Here is a 20,510-nt window from a genome sequence, read left to right on the forward strand (position 1 = left end):
AAAGATCGGTTAATATTTAGGGGATGAAATGGACCAAAAACTTTATTTTTGTCGGTTTTTCTGGTCGCTCCAGAGGCCGCAATTATGGTCCAAACACCGCGAATGTTTGCATGGAGAAGGGGATGGGGCCAAAGAATAAGCATGCATGCTTTGATAAAGATCGGTCAATATTTAGAGGGTCAAATTACAAAATTTGTATTCTATAGAGTATATATTTACCACTGAAGGATATAGACCCGAGAAGTTGACAGTATATCCAAGAGGAGTGGTTTACCTTTAAATTGATTCTAATTATATTGTCGTAGGTACTCGGATGCGGGAGTTACACTTAAATATTTACAGGTGCTTACGTAGTCATATATTATTTAGAAACCTATTACCACACTTGAGGGCGGAAATATAGCGCTGATCGCTTTGAAATGTTCCATTAGGTTCCAGTTATGGTCAAGGACAACGCCTAAAATGTTAGGTGATGATCAGATAATAATTTTCCGGATGAAGTGGACCGAAAACATAATTATTTGTACTTTTCGAGTCGAAAGCCGAACATCACAACGGTGAAGGGAATCTGGACAAGTAATTAGAAGGGCTGTACTGATTATTAGTAACTTTCGCTGACCTCTAGCCAGTCAAAAGTGTGCAAATATCGCGAAATATTGCCCAATCTCAAAATATAGAAGCACAGAATGTTTCATGGAATTTTCATGGAAGTTGTGTAGGGTATCGTATGGTCGGCTCCGTCCGACTATACTGCTCCGATCACTGGTTTCCCTATAACATAATTTTGATTCAAAATTCGATTTTTTTATTCGTCGTACATATTTTTATGTGCATATCGGTTTTGGGGGTTTCTCATTTCATTTCTCATCTTTGCTTTTAACTATGACCACCGCCAGAGGGCATTTCATACATTGACTATCTCATACGAGATAGACTATGGTTCTAATATATATATATATATATATCGATCTTCGACAATTTTGTCTTAGGGTTGTAAGTTGTAGGGTACAATTATTGTTTACACATTAACTAAACTTGTTGGCGGCAAACTTTGCTACTTAGCTGAATACTGTGATTTGAATATCAATTAATTGGGTGTATTTTTTTTTTTTTTTGTTTTTTTTTAATTTTGTGTTTTTGGTACACGTTCAAAGGCGAGCAATACGCTCTACAAGACGTAATGGGAATTTTAAGTAAATTAAAACACACGTTAATATTATTTTTTTTTTAATAGGGAAGTGAATATTTAATACTTTTATGGTTGGGCGTACGTTTGTCATTTTTCTTTGTTTTTTGGGGAAATACAAAGTGCGCTGATAATTTTTACTTTTTTTGATGACAAAGAAATAATCCGATCATAAGAGGGCTTCTGTCATTTTAGAATTTCCTATGCCAAAATTAAAATCATGTCTTCTCTTCGCCATAGTATATCTATTTTATACTCTACTGAATTCTCACACATCAAAAAAAAATGTGTTGTTACTTTAAAAATTTCGTTAAATAAATATTTATTAAACTACCTTAATATTTATTTAGAAATTAACCACAAGTTTACACCCACATTTTCATTATTATTTATGTACACAAAACATGACAATTGACATTTATTCTGTCACTATCAAGGACTCTCATTATAAATATCAATAATACAAGGCATACATTTCCCGGAATTCATCAATGAAATGTAATATTTTTTTTTTCTTTGAACAGAAAAAAAATAAATATTCACCACAACAACATGCCAAATGGTTTGGATGTTTTACAAGAAAAACAAAAATTCTATGGAAAATTCATTGGAAATTAAAAGGGGTTTTCATTCATTAGTTTCTACATCCAACTTTTCGAACAATCCTTACTTTTTGGTATATCTGTCAATATACAAAAACAAAAATAAAAGTTACGTAGCACCTATCACCTAACTAAAAACTCACACACACACCCAACCACCCACACAGACATGTCTGTACATCAAATTGACATGTTAGTCTTGTTTATCTTCACCTCCAGATATAACAAATAATTGACCGAGTAACGTCATTAGAGGTCGTATAAAACCTGATAGTGCCGCCAATACGTCACAGTCGACAGTTTTTCCTTCTATCACTGACGCATAATTCGACCACAGCTGTAGCCGCATAAGGAAGATATCAATGGGATAACTTGACGACAAACTATGTTTGGTAGAAGTGTTTTAATAAAATGTACCATCACCATCAGACACCGTGTAACATTAACCTAAACATGACATTTATAATGGATGAGCGACGTCGATGGTATCGACAATGACAGTGTTAAATGTTTGATACAATTTCTTTTAAACTCGAAAATAAATGTATTTTAAAGGAAGACCGAACATGGAGGTGGTTGTATTAAAAATATGTGTCAATGAGTACTAGAGCTGTAGGCGTAAATCTATAAAGGTGTGGATTGTTTAAAGAAAATGTCAAGGATCAATAGAGTTTGAGACGTGGATATTTTAAAGAATATTTTTTCAAAGACCAATAGAGCTCACGGCCTGGATTTTTACAAAATACTGTTCAGGGACTTGTAGAGCTTAAGGCGTGTATTTTTTAAGGATTTTTTTGTTCAAGAATATATAGAGCTCACGGCCTGGATTTTTTCAAGGACCAGTAGAGATCAAGGCTTGGATTTTTTCAAAAATCTATGGAACTCACGGCCTGGATTTTTAAAGGATTTTTTTCAGTAATTTATAGAGTTCACGGCCTGGATTTTTAAAGAATATTTTTTCAAAGATCAATGGAGCTCACGACTTGGATTTTTTACAGAACATTTTTTCAATGACCAGCAGAGGCGTGGATTTTTAAAGAATATTTTTTCAATGGCCAGTAGAGTTCAAGGCGTAGATTTTTAAAGAATATTTTTTCAAGGATCAATAGAGCTCACTGCCTAGATTTTTTAAAGAATATTTTTTTTCAAGGACCCGAAGAGCTGAAGGCGTGGATTTTTTAAAGGACCAATACAGCTCAAGGCGTGAATTTTTTAAAGAATATTTTATAAAGCACCAATAGAGCCTAAGGCGTGGATTTTTTAATGAATATTTTTTAAAGGACCAATAGAGCTTAAGGCGTGGATTTTTTAAAGAATTTTTTTTTAAAGGACCAATAGAGCTTAAGTCGTGTATTTTTTAAAGAATATATTTTTAAAGGACCAATAGAGCTTAAGGCGTGGATTATTTAAAGAATATTTTTTCAAGGACCAATAGAGCTCAAGCCGCCGATTTTAAAAGAATATGTTTTCAAAGATGAATAGAGTTTAAGGGAACCCCACCCATTCTCGATTTTAATTTTTCAAGATTTCAATGGGCTGGTAAATCAATACCAATGCTTGTTAATGTTTGAAAGAGAAAAAACATTTTATTGTTTTGTTGTTGTTTTTTGTAATTAAAGAAAAGTCCTTATTTTTGATGGCGGGCATGATAACTCCTCACTGGAACATCGGAATCCGAAAATTCCAACGGTGTTAGAAAGAGTACATGTCTAGCTCTCGTATGAACTGGGATTATTGGCTTCGCTCTAAAATTAACAAAATGGCGGACCTCTGAAAAAATATTGTTGGAAAAGCGCCGATTTTTTACCAAAAACCAAGTTAAAAAATAAGGAAGATCTTAACCGATTGGCTTTATCCTAGTTCATACGATAGCTGTACTCTCACAGAGAATCGATTGGGTTATTAGTGTTTGAGTTATCGTGCCCGCCATTCGCAAAAGAGAAAAACGCGTTTAAATTTGAGAAGCCCTTCAGCCGTCACTTGATGCTGACACAATAAATCGGCTATATCTTCAAGAGTTCTTGAGATTTTCACTTGAACATTTTTAGGGACATTCTTAAATTAGAGTAGAATCGAATTAAATCATAAAAATGTTTGACCCCGAGAATGGGGATGTCCCCTTAAGGCGTGGATATTTTTAATATTTTTCAAGGACCAATAAAGCCCAGGGCCTGGATATTTTTAATATTTTTCTTCAGGGAACGATATAGATCATGGCGTGGATTTAAAAAAAAAAATGTTTTTCAAGGAACAACTTCAGGCCTGAGGAATATTTTTTTAAGGAAACTGATTTTCCAATGACATTTTTCAAGGACCTACAACAGGCGTGAAGATTTTATAACTCATTTTTCTGGCCTGGATTTTTAAGTAGTCACGTGTTACTATAAAGCGTATGTCTCAAGGAAAACCAGTAAAGAAAGTAGTAAAGTCGGCCTGGGCCGACTATATTATACCCTTCACCACTTTGGGTACATATGTATCCGAAAAGACGTCGCTTTTTGAAGGAATTTTGACATGAAATTGAACGAACTTAAATATCTGATTTTTATATCTTTCTGGAACCTATGCAGAATTTCACTTCATTTGGGCCTAGCTGTGGATCTTTAGTGTACAATTTACATAAAATCGGACGAAAATATACATAGGAGTAGTAAACATCATTCCAGACTTATTTCAATACGCTATGCCAAAATTCGTGCAAATCGAATGATTTTCAGAGAATGATTTTTAGAGACCATTTACCTAAAATCGGGCGAAACTATATATGGAAGCTGTATCTAAATTTGAGCAGATTTTCTCGAAACTTAGCACACGTCATTCAAGACGTAATTCAGTACGCTATGCCAAAATTCGTGCAAATCGAGAGATATATAGGGTCTTTGGTACCCCATTTACCTTAAATCGGACGAAAATATATATGGGAGCTATATCTAAATCTGAACCGATTTTCATGAAACTTAGCACATATCATTCTAGACCTTATTCAGTAGGCTATACCAAATTTCGTGCAAATCGAAAGATACATAGCGACTTTGGTATCCCATTTACCTTAAATCGGGTGAAACTATATATGGGAGCTATATCTAAATCTGAATCGATTTTCACGAAACTTGGCACACATCATTCTAGAGCTAATTCAGTAGGCTGTACCAAATTTCGTGCAAATCGAAAGATATTTAGGGACTTTGGTACCTCATTTACCTTAAATCGGACGAAAATATATATGGGAGCTATATCTAAATCTGGACCGATTTTTCCCAATTTCAATAGGGTTCGTCCTTGGGCCAAACAAACGAGCTGTGCCAAATTTCATGCAATTCGGATCATAAATGCGACCTGTACTTTGTTTACAATTTAACATGGACAGACAGACGGACGGACGGACTGACGGACATGCATAAATCAACTCAGAAAGTGATTCTATGCATATTCTCAAAAGGAACCATGGGTCTATCTCGATTATTTTTGCCTGTTACAAACATATGCACAAAGACATAATACCCTGTACCACAGTGTGGTGAAGGGTATAAAAATAATATTTGTGCGTTAAATATTTTTTTTTTTTTTTTTTTTTTTTTGAGGTCCAAAGGAATAAAATAAAATTTGGGGTTGCATAATTATGATATTTTTGAAGGCCAAATCCAAGGTCTGGATTTTCAACATACATCATCATATCGACATTCCGGCTATATCGACTTATCCATAATTCCCGAGAAAATGTATGTGCTTTCTTTGATATCGATTTTAACTACATATTGCTTATAACTACCAATTTCGCCCGTCCCTTGACCTGCGTTAAAAGCGATTTCGACAATATTATGTTTTTCAAATACGTGAAAGGTTTTTTATGCACGATAAAAAACTTATTTCTCTAACTTTGTTTTTTTTTAAGAAAAAAAATGAACATTTTAAAATTTTAAAGGGCAAGATAAAGGCGTTGATTTTTTTAAATTTTTTTTGTTTTTTTTTTTTGAATATCAAATAAAGACTAGGATTTTTAATAAACAATTTTTTAAGAACCCTTTTTTGAGGACGAAATACAGGTTTTTATTTTTAAAGAATGCTATGTCAAGGACCAAATAATTGTGGGTTTAATTTTTAAATTTTCCATGACGAAGGTTTGGGATTTTTAAATAAAATAAATACATTTTCAGGGAATAATTATTACTGGTGCGGGTTTTAATATTAGTAGAAATACATTTTTTCTCTGGGTGTATTCATCCCTTTGGCAACCATTGACGTTCTATTCAAAAAAAAAAAACAATTAATAATATTTACTGAACTATTGACAGTTTGACATTAGTATTTACTTAAAGATAAATAGGATTATTTATGTTTGTATGATAAGTAAACTATGTATAAGCATCAGAGTGTTCCGAATAACTTTTCAGTGCAGAAATTTATATGAAATATAATTTTTTTTTCAATAAAAGTATATTTGGATTAATATAATTCGGATAGTGAAATGATCCCTTGTTAACTGATTATTTATTTATTCGGCACACTCTAATACATTATTAATCAATAATAGATAATCATAAATAAATAAAATATTTGTGTAAATAAAATATTGTAATGATTAATTATACGCAGTCAGTCAGTCAACCACAAACGGCATGACGACAAACACTCACACACAAACACATGATAACATTTAAAGGATGCGTCAGTGTGCCATTTAGCAAATATTTAATAAGGCAACCTACGTTATTACATACGTTTAAGTGTGTTTGTGTGTGTGTGTGTGGTTGTTAGCCAATGAATTAGAACAAGGATGGGCGAAATGTGAAGCGGTAGTTCTGTCCACCATGTCTTTTGTTATTCCTAAAGGCAACAACATGTTGTAAGGGAATACACATATTTTACTATTAAATTGAAAATACAAATAACTTGTTATACAATTTAATATAGAAATATATATATATATATATATATAGTTTAAATTGTTTATTTTTAATGTTTACTTTTGTCTTTCTTTGCAGTTCCAATTATCAGTCATCACCATCGTAATTTAAGTACTACCCCCACAGAGAGAAAATGACTGCCACACATCTGAGACGATTACCACTCATTCTATTAATTTATATATTTATTTTTGTTCCGGAACTATGGGCCTCGGCGTCCATGGATGAATTGGAAAGAAGTCATTTACGTGGTGATTTCCATACGCCATGTTTTTTCTTTCAAACTGTGAATGTGACGGGTGATAAAAGATTCGAAAATGGCTCGTATCTACACGATGGTGTTGTGATACCGCACAATTTGATTGGCGTCTACAATTATGTTTATAAAGATGCTGTAACCCAGACCCGAGTGCCACCACATTTACGTGGTTGTATTTGTAAACTAAAGCCATGTGTGAATTTCTGTTGTCCCTATGGCCAGATGCATAATGGCACGGAATGCGTTGATAGTTCCAGTGAACGAGAGTGGCCGCATGAAATAAATGTCACTCTACGGAATGGTTTACAACGGAACGCTAATGTATTTCGACAATTTGCTGTTGTGCCATTTCGTCCCTGCGAATCGATGTTTGCTCTGGATCCACAAACATATCCCGATGATGCCTGGCAAATATTTGAGGTGAGTTTAACTGAATAAAAATTCGTCAATAAAACGCACAATTATAGTTGGTCATTGGAAAAAAAAATATTGAACAATTAGACGTTTGAGGAAATATTCTTGTAAATTAGGGCCGGTATTTGGTCCCTCACAAAATATTCATAAAAAATCCATGACATGAGCTCCATTGGTCCTCCAATTCTATTGGTCCTTAAAAAAATATACGTTTAAATTCCGACGTCTAAAGATGTATATTGAAGTTAAAACATATATTCTTAAATAATCCACGACTGATAATCAACTGGTCCTGAAAAAATATAGGTTTAAAGTCCCACGTCTAAAGATCTATAGGCCCTTGAAAAAATATAGTTCTAAACTCTCACGTCTAAAGATCTATAGGTCGTTGAAAAAATATGGGTTTAAAGTCAAAAGTCTATTGATCTATAGGTCCTTAAAAAAATATAGGTTTAAAGTCCCTCGTCTAAAGATCTATAGGTCCTTGAAAAAATATTCTTAACCAGTAAGGAAAGTAGTAAAGTCGCACTGAGCCGACTATATGATACCCTTCACCACTTTGGGTATATTCTACATATATGTACTAATGTGTCCTAATATGTTATATATCTATATCTGAACCGATTTCAGGGAAACATTATAGACTTAATTCAGTACGCTATGCCGAAATTCGTCCAAATGAAAAGATTTCCAGGGACTTTGGTGCACCATTAACCTAAAATCCGGCGAAACTATATATGGGAGTTATATCTAAATCTGAACCGATTTTCACGAAACTTATTACACATCATTCCAAACTTAATTCAGTTCGCTATGCGAAATTTGGTACACCATTTAGCTAAAATCGGACGAAGATATATATGGGAGCTATATCTAAATCTGAACCGATTTCCACGAAACTTAACACACATCATTCTAGACTTAATTCAGTACGCTATGCCAAATTTCGTGCAAATCGAAAGATATATAGGGACTTGGGTACACCATTTACCTTAAATCAGACGAAGATATATATGGAAGCTATATATAAATCTGAACCGATTTCCACGAAACTTAACAGATATCATTCTAGACCTTATTCATTACGCTGTGCCAAATTTCGTCCAAATCGAAAGATATATACGGACTTTGGTACACCATTTACCTTAAATCGGACGAAGATATATATGGGAGCTATATCTAAGTCTGAACCGACTTTCACGAAATTTTGCACACATCATTCTAGACTTAATTCAGTACGCTGTGCCAAATTTCGTCCAAATCGAAAGATATATAGGGACTTTGGTACACCACTTACCTTAAATCGGACGAAGATATATATGGGAGCTATATTTAAATCTGAACCGATTTTCACGAAACTTAGCACAAATCATTCTAAACTTATTTCAGTACGCTATGCCAAATTTCATGCAAATCGAAAGATATACAGGGACATTGGTACACCATTTGCATTAAATCGGACGAAGATATATATGGGAGCTATATCGAAATCTGAACCGATTTTCACGAAACTTAACACACATCATTCTACACCTTATTCATTACGCTGTGCCAAATTTCGTCCAAATCGAAAGATATACAGGGACTTTGGTACACCACTTACCTTAAATCGGACGAAAATATATATGGGACCTATATCTAAATCTGAACCGATATTTCCCAATTTCAATAGGGTTCCTCCTTGGGCCAAACAAATGAGCTGTGCCAAATTTCATCCAATTCGAATCATAAATGCGACCTGCACTTTGTTTACAATTTAACATGAACAGACGGACAGACGGACGGACGGACGGACATGCATAGATCGACTCAGAAAATGATTCTATGCATATTCTCAAAAGGAACCATGGGTCTATCTCGATTATTTTTGCCTGTTACAAACATATGCACAAAGACATAATACCCTGTACCACAGTGTAGTGAAGGGTATACAAATCCACGTCTGATAATGAACTGGTCCTGGAAAAATATAGGTTTAAAGTCCACATCTTGAGTTCTATTGGTCCTTGAAAAAATATTTTTAAAAAAATCCACGCCGTGAGTTCTATTGGTCCTTGAAAAACTGTTCTTAAAAAATCCAGGCCTTGAGCTATATTGGTCCTTGAAAAACTATTCTTAAAAATCCAAACTTTGAGTTCTATTGGTCCTTGAGTTCTATTGGTCCTTGAAAACTATTCTTAGAAAAATCCACGCCTTAAGTTCTATTGGTCCTTGAAAATTTTTGCTTAAAAAATCCACATCTTGAGTTCTATTGGTCCTTGAAAAAAATATTTTTAAAAAAAATCCACGCCGTGAGTTCTATTGGTCCTTGAAAAACTGTTCTTAAAAAATCCAGGCCTTGAGCTATATTGGTCCTTGAAAAACTATTCTTAAAAATCCAAACTTTGAGTTCTATTGGTCCTTGAAAAAATATTCTTAAAAAATCCACGCCCTGAGTTCTATTGGTCCTTGAAAAAATATTCTTACAAAATCCACGCCTTGAGTTCTATTGGTCCTTGCAAAAAAATATTCTTAAAAAAATACACGCCTTGAGTTCTATTGGTCCTTGAAAAAATATTCTTAAAAAATCCACGCCTTGAGTTCTATTGGTCTTTGAAAAAATATCCTTAAAAAATCCACGCCCTGAGTTTTATTGGTCCTTGAAAAAATATTCTTAAAAAATCCACGCCTTGAGTTCTATTGGTCCTTGGAAAAATATTCTTAAAAAATCCACGCCTTGAGTTCTATTGGTCCTTAAAAAATATTCTTAAAAAATCCTTGGCCTTGATTTTTTTAATCCAATCCTATTTTGATCCTTGGAAAAATATCCCTTGTTAATCCATTTTTTTTTTATTTTCAGAACGGCACCCTTTTTGTGGAAACCGGTGAATTATATATGACCCGCCAGGATTTTTGTATGTTGACCACATTGGATGTCAACGACACCAGTCGCCGTTATTTAAATCCAGCAATATGTGAAGTTGGTTCCGGCCGTGGCACTGTGAAAATTATCAATGCCTATGCCATGTTGTTCTCCATACCGTTTATGGTTCTGACCATAATTGTGTATTTGGCCATACCGGAGTTACGTAACCAACACGGTAAATCTCTGGTGTGCTATTTATTTGGTCTAATTGTCGGCTATTCCCTAATGAGTGTTGGTGCTTTAAACGTCCACATGAATGTCATGAGTATTGAGTGCAAGGTTTTGGGTAAGTTGTGTGTGTGTGCGCGCCAAAATTAATTCCCTGTCTCATTTTCCTTTTTTTGTTTTGCCATATTCCTCCTTTTAAAGGTTACACCTGTTACTACTTTTTTATGGCTGCCTTCTTCTGGTTGAATGTTATCAGTTTTGATTTATGGCACAATTTCCGTGGCACCCGTGGCATCAATCGCTCACTGGAGAAGAAGCGTTTCATCATGTACTCGCTGTACTCTTGGGGCATTCCGGTGCTATGTCTCTTGGCCACATGGTATATTCAGGAATATGTGGATATGCCCGAACATTTAAAGGATGATCTGAAGCCGGGTATTGGTGGTGGTCATTATTGTTGGATAAACAGTGAGTAATTGCAAGGATACCCCATTTGTTGTAACTAAATGACGATGCCAATTATTTTAGTGACCACCTGGGCTGGTTTCATTTACTTCTTTACGCCAATTATGTTTATTATTGTGGCCAATATAATTATGTTTGTAATGACGGCCTTGAAAATCCATCGAGTACAAAAGGAAATGGCTAGGATAATGGCCAAGGAGGATAGCACAAGGAATCTGAAAAAGGAGAAGGATAAGTAAGTTGGAAAATTAAAAAAACTGTCCCATTTGTTTTTTAATTTTCTCCAACCTCCCCCGTAGGTTTGGTTTATTTTTACGCCTCTTCCTGGTAATGGGTGTCACCTGGTCCCTGGAAATCATATCGTACTTTGTTGGGCCTGAAAGTAAATGGGCGAAAATATTCTATGCCGCCGATATCTGCAATGCTGTACAGGGTTTCCTCATCTTTATGCTGTTCGTTATGAAACGAAAGGTTAAAATGCTGATAACCAATCGGTAAGTTGGCTTTAGCGCAACTTGATTATTTGTGGCGTCCATTTGATTTGATTTTTCTTACTTATTTATTTTTGAATTTATTTATTATTTTAAATATAATTATTTATAATTTCATTTTTGATTTAGTAGTTGTCGGGAACGACCATCCCGCGATACAAACACTACCACACTGGCCCAGTCTATGGTGCGACGACGTTTTCACGAAGTCTCTATACAAATTAAACACATGATCATGATACGACGTGCCCTATCGAGTAATACCTCGAATGTTCATTCGCATGAAGTGTGAATTAGTGATGATTTAGGATTTTTTTTTTTTTTAATTTTTAGTAAATATTTTATTCGTTTTTTTAACGGAAAAGTAAGACTGGCAGTGGTTCCCGACTCCCTGTTTTAAATTATTTTCTCTCTATTGGTGTTGTGTAGATGTTGTTGCTTTTTTATTGCATTTTTTTTAATTGTATATATTTAAATTGATGTGCATACAAATTAGCTATTCGAATATTCTAGCTATCGCTTTCCGAATTTTAACGTTGCCATAAAGATTTCAGAATTTGCACCTTTTATAGCTTTGTGCAGTCCCAAGAGTTTATAACGCCGCGAAATATTGGTCCTAGAGCCACCTTTAAGTATACCGAACGTCATATCTCGACTAGCTGAGTCGATCTAGACATGTGTGTCCGTCCGTCCGTCCGCCCATTATAATTTGTAAACACAATACAGGCCACAGTTATGGATCAATCTTCACGAAATTTTGCATGTAGGATGGGTTCTGGCCAATGAAGACCCCTATCGGGGATAAAATGGATCATATACTTAATTTTTGTCGGTTTTTCTGGTCCCTCCAGAGGCCGCAATTATGGCCCAAACATGGACAAAGGGATAGGACCCAAGAATAATCATGCATGGTTTGATAAAGATCGGTCAATATTTAGCGGTTCAAATTGACCCAAACTTTTGTGTGAAAAATTATAAAATTTGTATTCCAGAGAGTATAGACTTACCCCTGAAGGGCATAGACCCGAGAAGTTGATAGTATATTCAAGAGGAGTAGTTGACCTTTAAATTGATACCAATTATATTGTCGTATGCACTCGTGGGAGTTACACTTAAATATTTACAGGTGCTTACGTACCGAGATATTATTTAGTAACCCATTACCACACTAGAGGGCTTAAATATAGCGCTGATAGCTTTGACATTTTTTATGAGGATCCAGGTATGGTCAAGGACAACGCCTATAATTTTCGGCGATGACCAGATAATAATTTTGGGATATAGTAGACCGAAGACTTATTTTTTTGTTTTCGAGTCGATCTATAGGCCACAATTATAAGACGAACATCACAACCCAACCCACGGTGAAGGGAATATGGACAAGTAATTAGAAGGGCTGTACTGAATATTAGTAATATTCGCAAAATATGTAAGTGTAAGGAAGAGATGCCGTTGGTCTCTAATTGGCAAGAGGGTGCAAATATCTCGAAATATTGCCCAGGCTCGGAATAAACATCCATAGAAAGTTAGAATTTCGTGGTAGTTGTGTAGCGTATTGTATGGTCGGCCCCGTCCGACTATACTACTCCGCTCACTGGTTTTTGTATTTTTGGGTAATTGTATTTTTGCTGATAATTTCAAGATATATGTGGTCATTTTGAACCTGCAGAAAAGAATACAAGGTGCGAAGAATAATTAAAATTCGCTCTTTCTCACGAATGCTCACGGGCGAGAATTCGAATGTTTTCAATTTATCGCTAATGATAAAGTTACAATGAATAAACAAGCATTTGCAATCTCTCGCGAATGTTTGCATTGTACGAAAAATTCACGAACGATAAAATTTCGCTCCAATCGTCGTTGATTCATTCATTCGCTCGCGAATGATTCAAATTGCATTCTTTTCGTTTGAGCATTCGTTACTGAAGAACATTCTTTTGAAAAACTCAAAAAACAAATGTTCGCGAATGCTCGCGAGCACTGTTAAAAACAACAACAAACAAAAATTTCATAAAAAATCGTTTTGAGCATTCGCGAGAATTTGAGAATGTTTGTTTTCATTCGTGAGAGAATGTCAGAAAGAATTTCAACCACCAAACGAAACGAACGAACGTTGTTGTGTGCTCTCACTCGTTTCCTATGTGTGGGCGAATATTCTTTGGCGAATGCTCGTTTGGTAAGGAAATTTATCGCCATAAATGCATTCGTAAAATGACCACAAAACAATTAAATGTATTTTGAATCATTCGCGAGCGAATTTTTGCGCACCCTGAAAGAATATCTGTGGTATACTCAGTCGAATAGTCTGTTTACAAGACACCAATATTTAGGTGGGAACTTTTCGCTTTCAAGTTTATTAAATTTTTTTATTTCATAATTGGATTGGATTTTTATGAGGAACTTAAAAAAATGGACCACTTTTTATAAAATTTGGTAGGAAAATTTGCTGTTACCATGCACAACAACTGCCACGAAAATCTAACATTCTGCCGTTCTATATTCTGAGCCTGGTCAATTTACGCCATAAAATACAAATTTGGTCAAATTCGGAATATTGACTGTTCATCATCTAAACAGCCGTTCTAAGTATTCGATCGGATGCCCTCTACCGTGCAAAATATGTGACGTTATCTATATAATAATGGCCTCTAAAAACTACTAGAAAATGTGACAAAAATAAAGTTTCGGTTCATGGCACGCCCTTAATATCATCTCAACATCATTGAAAATTATGGGCGTCGTCCCTGACCAAAACCGGAACTTTGAAATTTCAAATAAATCTGTCCGACATTTCCGCCCTCTAGTGTGGTAATTACTTACTAAATAATATCAGAATACGCAGACATCGATCAAACAATTTCAGATTTATGCTCGTTGGAAGGCTGAAATTTAGCAGTAAAAAACCAGTTGTTGTTGTTCTTGTTGTTGTTTTTGTTGATGGTGGTAAAAACAAAACAAACCATTGTGTCGTCCAGTTTAATCGAAGAGAGCAAAGCCCATATCGCCATCGGACTCTTCGGGTTCTTCTTCCTTCTTCTTTTCTTCCACATGCTCGTTGGAAGGCTGAAATTTAGCCGTAAAAAACCAGTGAGCGGTGCAGTATATTCGGACGGCGCCGACCATACGATACCCTACACAACTACCACGGAACTCAAACTTTCTGCGGATGCTTATTCCGAGCCTGGACAATATTTCGTGATATTTGCACCCTCTTGCCCGATTAGAGGTAAATAGCACCCCTTCCTTACACTGACATACTTTCCGAATATTACGAGTATTCAGTACAGCTATTGTCCAGATTCCCTTCACCGTGGGTTGTGTTGTGATGTTCGGCTTTCATTTGTGGTCTATAGATCGACTCAAAAATAACACAACAAATTAAGTTTTCGGTCCACTTCATTCCAAAATTATTATCTGATCATCACCGAAAATTATAGGCGTTGTCCTTGACCATAACTGGAACCTCATGGAACATTTCAAAGCGATCAGCGCTATAGTTCCGCTCTCTACAGTGATAATGGGTTACTAAATGATATACGAATACGGTGATACCTGTAAATATTTAGTTGTAACTCCCACATCCGAGCACACACAACAATATAATTGGTATTAATTTAAAGGTCAACCACTCCTCTTGGATATAATATTAACTTCTAGGGTCTATGTCCTTCAAGGGTAAATATATACGCTATAGAATACAAATTTTGTCATTTTTCACACAAAAGTCAGGGTCCATTTGACCCGCTAAATATTGACTGATCTTTATCAAAACATGCATGCTTATTCTATGGCCCGATCCCCTTCTCCATGCTAAATTTCACGATGTTCGGGTCATTATTGCGGCCTTTGGAGTGACTAGAAAAACCGGCCAAAAATTTAGTATTTGGTCCATTTCATCCCCTAAATATTAACCAGAACCAATCCTACATGCAAAGTTGAAGATTGATCCATAACTGTGGCCTGTATCGTGTTTACAAATTATAATGGACAGACGGACGGACACACATGTCTAGATCGACTCAGCTAGTCGAGATATGACGATCGGTATACTTAAAGGTGGGTCTAGAACCAATATTTCGCGGCGTTACAAACTTTTGGGGCTGCACAAAGCTATAATACCCTGACAACATAGTTGTGTAGCGTATAAAAAGTTGTGAGTTACAGGGTGTTAAAAATGGAAGTGGACAAAGAGGAAATTCGGTACATTTTAAAGTTTTTCTTTGACAAAGGCTAAAATGCCAAGCCAAGCGGCTAAAATTGTGAATGGTGTTTATGGTTCCGATATTGTAACAGCCAATTTTGGTTTCGTAGATTCCGTTCAGGAATTTTTGATGTTAAAAATGCTCCTCGCACAGGTAGGCCTGTCGTCGAAAATGTCAATAAAATCGGAGAAATGATCAAAGTTGACCGGCACGTTAGCAGTCGTAACACCGCCCAGGTGCTAAAAATCAACCAAAAAACTGTTGGAAACCATTTACAATTGACCAGAAACGGCCAGAATTGGCCATCAGGAGAGGTGTCGTGTTCCACCAGGACATCGCTAGGCCACACACATCTACAGTGACTCGACAGAAACTTCGACTTCTTGGTTTGGAAGTTTTAATGCATCCGCCATACAGTCCGGACTTTTTCTTGCATTGCAAAATTTCTTTAATGATAAAAAAAATTGTATCAAGGAAGGATTGTGAAAATCGACTACTAGACTTGTTTGCAAATAAATAGCAGGACTTCTATGAGAGAGGCATTATGAAGTTACCTTTAAAATGGTAACAAATCATACAACAAAATCGGGCATTCCGAGGCATGTTAAATAAAGTCCTATAGTTTATATAAAAATAATGGATTTCTTTTTCCCCAGCCTAATATATTCATTATGCCGTATCATCTGAATGACAAGGGAATTACAAATTTAATATTATCCTTCGTCATTAGAACAGCAATTATTAAGAATTTATAAATTATTCTGCAATCGAAACTTGCTAATTTTTTTGTCAGGACAACTAAAATATTTTAAAAATATATTTATAAAAAAACGAAAAAATCATTTCCATTTTGCCTACAAATTTAATTAAAAATTAAAAATTATTTTCACCCCCACCTTCAAAAGCTATTTCAAGAGACCCGGTACACCAAAATCCAATTCCACAAATTCAACGAATTCCATCAATTCGGTGATGACACAGAAATCAAAAGTATTTTCCATACCAATGACAACATCCAACCCCATGAAATTTTAAATACAAACAAAAAAGAACAGCTTTAAAAAAAAAAAACAAAACATGAATTACCGAATCTTCGAACAAAAAGGTAAAATAACTAAGAAACAGATGTGGCTATAAATGCAACACTTATGGTGTGTGGGGATCATTTGGTGGCATGAAACACACATTTAATGCAACACTACACAAGGAAAACATGGAATTAATTAAAAAATGTTGAATTAACATTTATGAATAGCACTAAAATTTAGTTGTAAATAATCCAACATATTTTACAACCACCTAACCTGAGCATTTTATGTTTTGTTACTAAACCACAATTAATTTGTTGTTTTTTTATTTGTAATTTAATGCATGTAGATTTAAATATTTGTTTGTGTGTGTGTGTAACATTTAAAAAGAGTACAAAATTAATATTTTTTTATTTTTCCACGTTTTTCCCGCAGATACTCATCGGTACGTGAAGCCAGCAGCAGTAATCCCCAACGACAGAGTCAATATTCAACACGAACCACAACCAGCAGTATGGGCAATTTAACCACTAATATTGTACAATCGGAGAAGCCATTAATTCGACCACTTGAAAGTGTTACCAGTTTTGATTAAGTCCGATTAGATCCGTCTACCCACCATTTCCCTACAAATGTGCCTAGCAAGTAGCTAACAAAAAAATCAATATGGCCTTAATTAATTCTCTATCGAATCTTAATTTTTAGTTGTATTTAAGAATATTTTAATATAGTTTTTATTTTTTTTTTAATAAGATTTATGTAGTTTTAGAATGCATAGAAACAAAAAGACATTAAGGAAAGAACAAAAACGTAACGATCGAAAGCTTTGTTAATGTTCGATTTTCGATTAGTGTTGATCACTATTTGTTTAATTTTATTTTATTTTTAATAAAATAAAATTAAGGAAAAAAATGAAAAAAATTTTAAGGACGCAGGGATAGAGTAAAGTGTCCTGCATTAGTTATTAATATTATTTAAACAGCAAATAAAAATCCGGACTGAAGTAATTCCAAAGCATTTAAAAGTTATTACGTATGCTTATAATATGTTTATAAATATTATTTAAAAAATATATTTTTAAATTATTAAAAGTAATTAAATGCATGAAATAAGAGGAAAAATGTATAATTTTTATACCCTACACAACTATGTTGTCAGGGTATTATAGCTTTGTGCAGCCCCAAAAGTTTGTAACGCAGCGAAATATTGGCCCTAGACCCACCTTTAAGTATACCGATCGTCATATCTCGACTAGTTGAGTCGATCTAGACATGTGTGTCCGTCCGTCCGTCTGTCCGTCTGTCCATTATAATTTGTAAACACGATACAGGCCACAGTTATGGACCAATCTTCACGAAATTTTGCATGTAGGATGGGTTCTGGCCAATGAAGACCCCTACTGTTTTTGGGAAAGATCGGTTAATATTTAGGGGATGAAATGGACCAAATACTAAATTTTTGACGGTTTTTCTGGTCGTTCCAGAGGCCGTAATAATGGTCCAAACATCGTGAAATTTTGCATGAAGAAGGGGATCGGGCCCAAGAATTAGCATGCCTGTTTTGATAAAGATTGGTCAATATTTAGCGGGTCAAATTGACCCTGACTTTTGTGTGAAAATGAAATACCCCTGAATGACATAGACTCGAGAAGTTGATATTATATCCAAGAGGAGTGGTTGACCTTTAAATTAATACCAATTATATTGTTGTATGTGCTCGGATGTGGGAGTTACACCTAAATATTTACAGGTATCTCCGTATCCGTATATTATTTAGTAACCCATTATCACTCTAGAGCGCGAATCTATAGCGCTGATCGCTTTGAAATGTTCCGTAAGGTTCCAGTTATGGTCAAGGACAACGCCTATAATTTTCGGTGATGATCAGATAATAATTTTGGAATGAAGTGGACCGAAAACTTAATTTGTTGTGTTATTTTCGAGTCGATATATAGACCACAAATGAAAGCCGAACATCACAACACAACCCACGGTGAAGGGAATCTGGACAATAGCTGTACTGAATACTCGTAATATTCGGAAAATATGTCAGTGTGAGGAAGAGGTGCTGTTTATTTCTAATCGGGCAATAGGATGCCAATATCACTAAATATTGCCCAGGCTCAGAATAAACATCCGCAGAAAATTTGAGTTCCGTGTTAGTTGTGTAGGGTATCGTATGGTCGGCCCCGTCCGACTATACTGCTCCGTTCACTGGTTTTAATCCTTACTTTTGCATTTTACAAACATCAATCATAATTTTTACGAATGCTTACCATAATTTTCCGATTAAAATATCGAAAATATGTTAACATTTCTAATTATGGATTTCTTAAAAGGAGTGATATATTGATTGTGCAAGATTTTGGAGGGGGTGCTAAATTTTTTCAGAAGAACAAATTCCCCATAGACGTGGATTTTTTTAAATAATATTTTTTCAGAAGACGAATAGGCCTGGATTTTTTATATAATCTTTTTTTGGAGGACTAATAGCCGTCTATTTTTTAGATAATATTTTTTCCGAAGATCAATAGGCGTGGATATTTTGGATAATATTTTTTCGGACGTCCAACATTTTTCAAAGGACCAATAGACGTGGATGTTTTAGATAATATTTTCTCAGAAGTCCAACATTTTCCAGAGGACCAATAGGAGTGGATGTTTTAGATAATATTTTTTCAGAGGTCCAACATTTTCCAGAGGACCAATAGGCGTGGATGTTTAGATAATATTTTTGTCAGAGGTCCAACATTTTCCAGAGGACCAATAGGGGTGGATGTTTTAGGTAATATTTTTTCAGAGGTCCATCATTTTCCTCAGGACAATAGGCGTGAATGTTTTAGATAATATTTTTTCAGAGGTCCAACATTTTCCTCAGGACCAATAGGCGTGAATGTTTTAGATAATATTTTTTCAGAGGTCCAACATTTTCCAGAAGATCCATAAACTATATTCCACACAAAAAGAAATATGTCGACCTCCAAATGTTCTATCAATATAGAAGAATACACAGATTTCCATGGTCATGGCCGCATTTTCAGTCCAGTTCTTAGAGGGTGAAAACAAGTTTCCAAAAATGTTACAATATAGGATCGTGTTTGGCACAGCCCGGCCATATAAAGCTCACATTTCATTATCGGTAGTGTTTAAGATCCTAGACGAATTTTTGAAAATTGTAATTCTTTTTCTCAGGGAATAAAACTACCTCGCGGACAATTGACAAAAGCAACAGACTGATTTTAGGTATTTTGAGTGGTCATCTCGTGGTGAAGAGCATACAAAGTGCGGTCCGGAAAAATTTTATTTGTTTCCTAGAATAATTGATATCCAAATATTTTTATTGTTTCCGCAAAAAATCCATTTTGGGGTTTCTAGTGGATAATATGTATATAGGGCCCATTTAAAGATGTTACAAAATTTGGTATTACAACAAACCCATATATAAAAGTTTTCAGGTATAAGAAACAAAAACAAACCCTACAAAATCCTAGTCAAAATGCAACACCATAAAATACATATCTCTCCATCAAAAATAAGTTTTGCTTTGGAATTACTTAAAATTTAATATGATCAAATTTTGTTTAGTGTCCATCTCTCTCTCCACCTTTCTCTTAGATGTAGTAAACATTTTTACAATATATATTATAATCATTCCTTTTCTTTATAGATAAGTTTTATGCTACCTTCTCTATGTTTGATTTTTATAAATTGTAAATTAACTGTTGACCACTTATTCTTTTTTTTTACTTTAAATATTTCTTGTTACTCATTTTTTTAAATTATAAATATGAACTAAAATTAATGTTTAAGTATTCCTGTTTTAAAATTATATATAGGATAATATTAATGTTATATAATAAGAATGAAAACAAACAAAAAACTGAACA

The 20,510-nt window shown here is 34.7% G+C and overlaps 1 protein-coding gene across 1 annotated transcript; it reads left to right on the plus strand.

The window, feature by feature from the left end:
* The first annotated feature begins 6,828 nt into the window (after positions 1 to 6,828).
* On the plus strand, positions 6,829 to 11,686 carry LOC133330542 (G-protein coupled receptor Mth2-like). The gene is made up of 6 exons (XM_061538978.1): positions 6,829 to 7,371; positions 10,205 to 10,556; positions 10,640 to 10,906; positions 10,967 to 11,138; positions 11,203 to 11,397; positions 11,524 to 11,686. The coding sequence occupies exons 1-6, from the start codon at positions 6,913 to 6,915 to the stop codon at positions 11,684 to 11,686; spliced, it is 1,608 nt and encodes a 535-aa protein (XP_061394962.1). The 5' UTR covers positions 6,829 to 6,912.
* Positions 11,687 to 20,510: the final 8,824 nt, after the last annotated feature.

Source organism: Musca vetustissima, unplaced genomic scaffold (assembly GCF_032173495.1).
Source record: "Musca vetustissima isolate MV318-11 ecotype Yass unplaced genomic scaffold, APGP_CSIRO_Mvet_v1 utg4398, whole genome shotgun sequence".
Lineage (NCBI taxonomy): Eukaryota > Metazoa > Arthropoda > Insecta > Diptera > Muscidae > Musca > Musca vetustissima.

Excerpts from the sequence above, each read along its gene's own strand:
- LOC133330542 (XM_061538978.1), top strand. The coding sequence starts at position 6,913 with ATGGATGAATTGGAAAGAAGTCATTTACGTGGTGATTTCCATACGCCA. Across the intron at positions 7,372-10,204 it reads ATGCCTGGCAAATATTTGAG|AACGGCACCCTTTTTGTGGA; the intron begins GTGAGTTTAACT and ends TTTTATTTTCAG. Across the intron at positions 10,907-10,966 it reads TCATTATTGTTGGATAAACA|TGACCACCTGGGCTGGTTTC; the intron begins GTGAGTAATTGC and ends CAATTATTTTAG.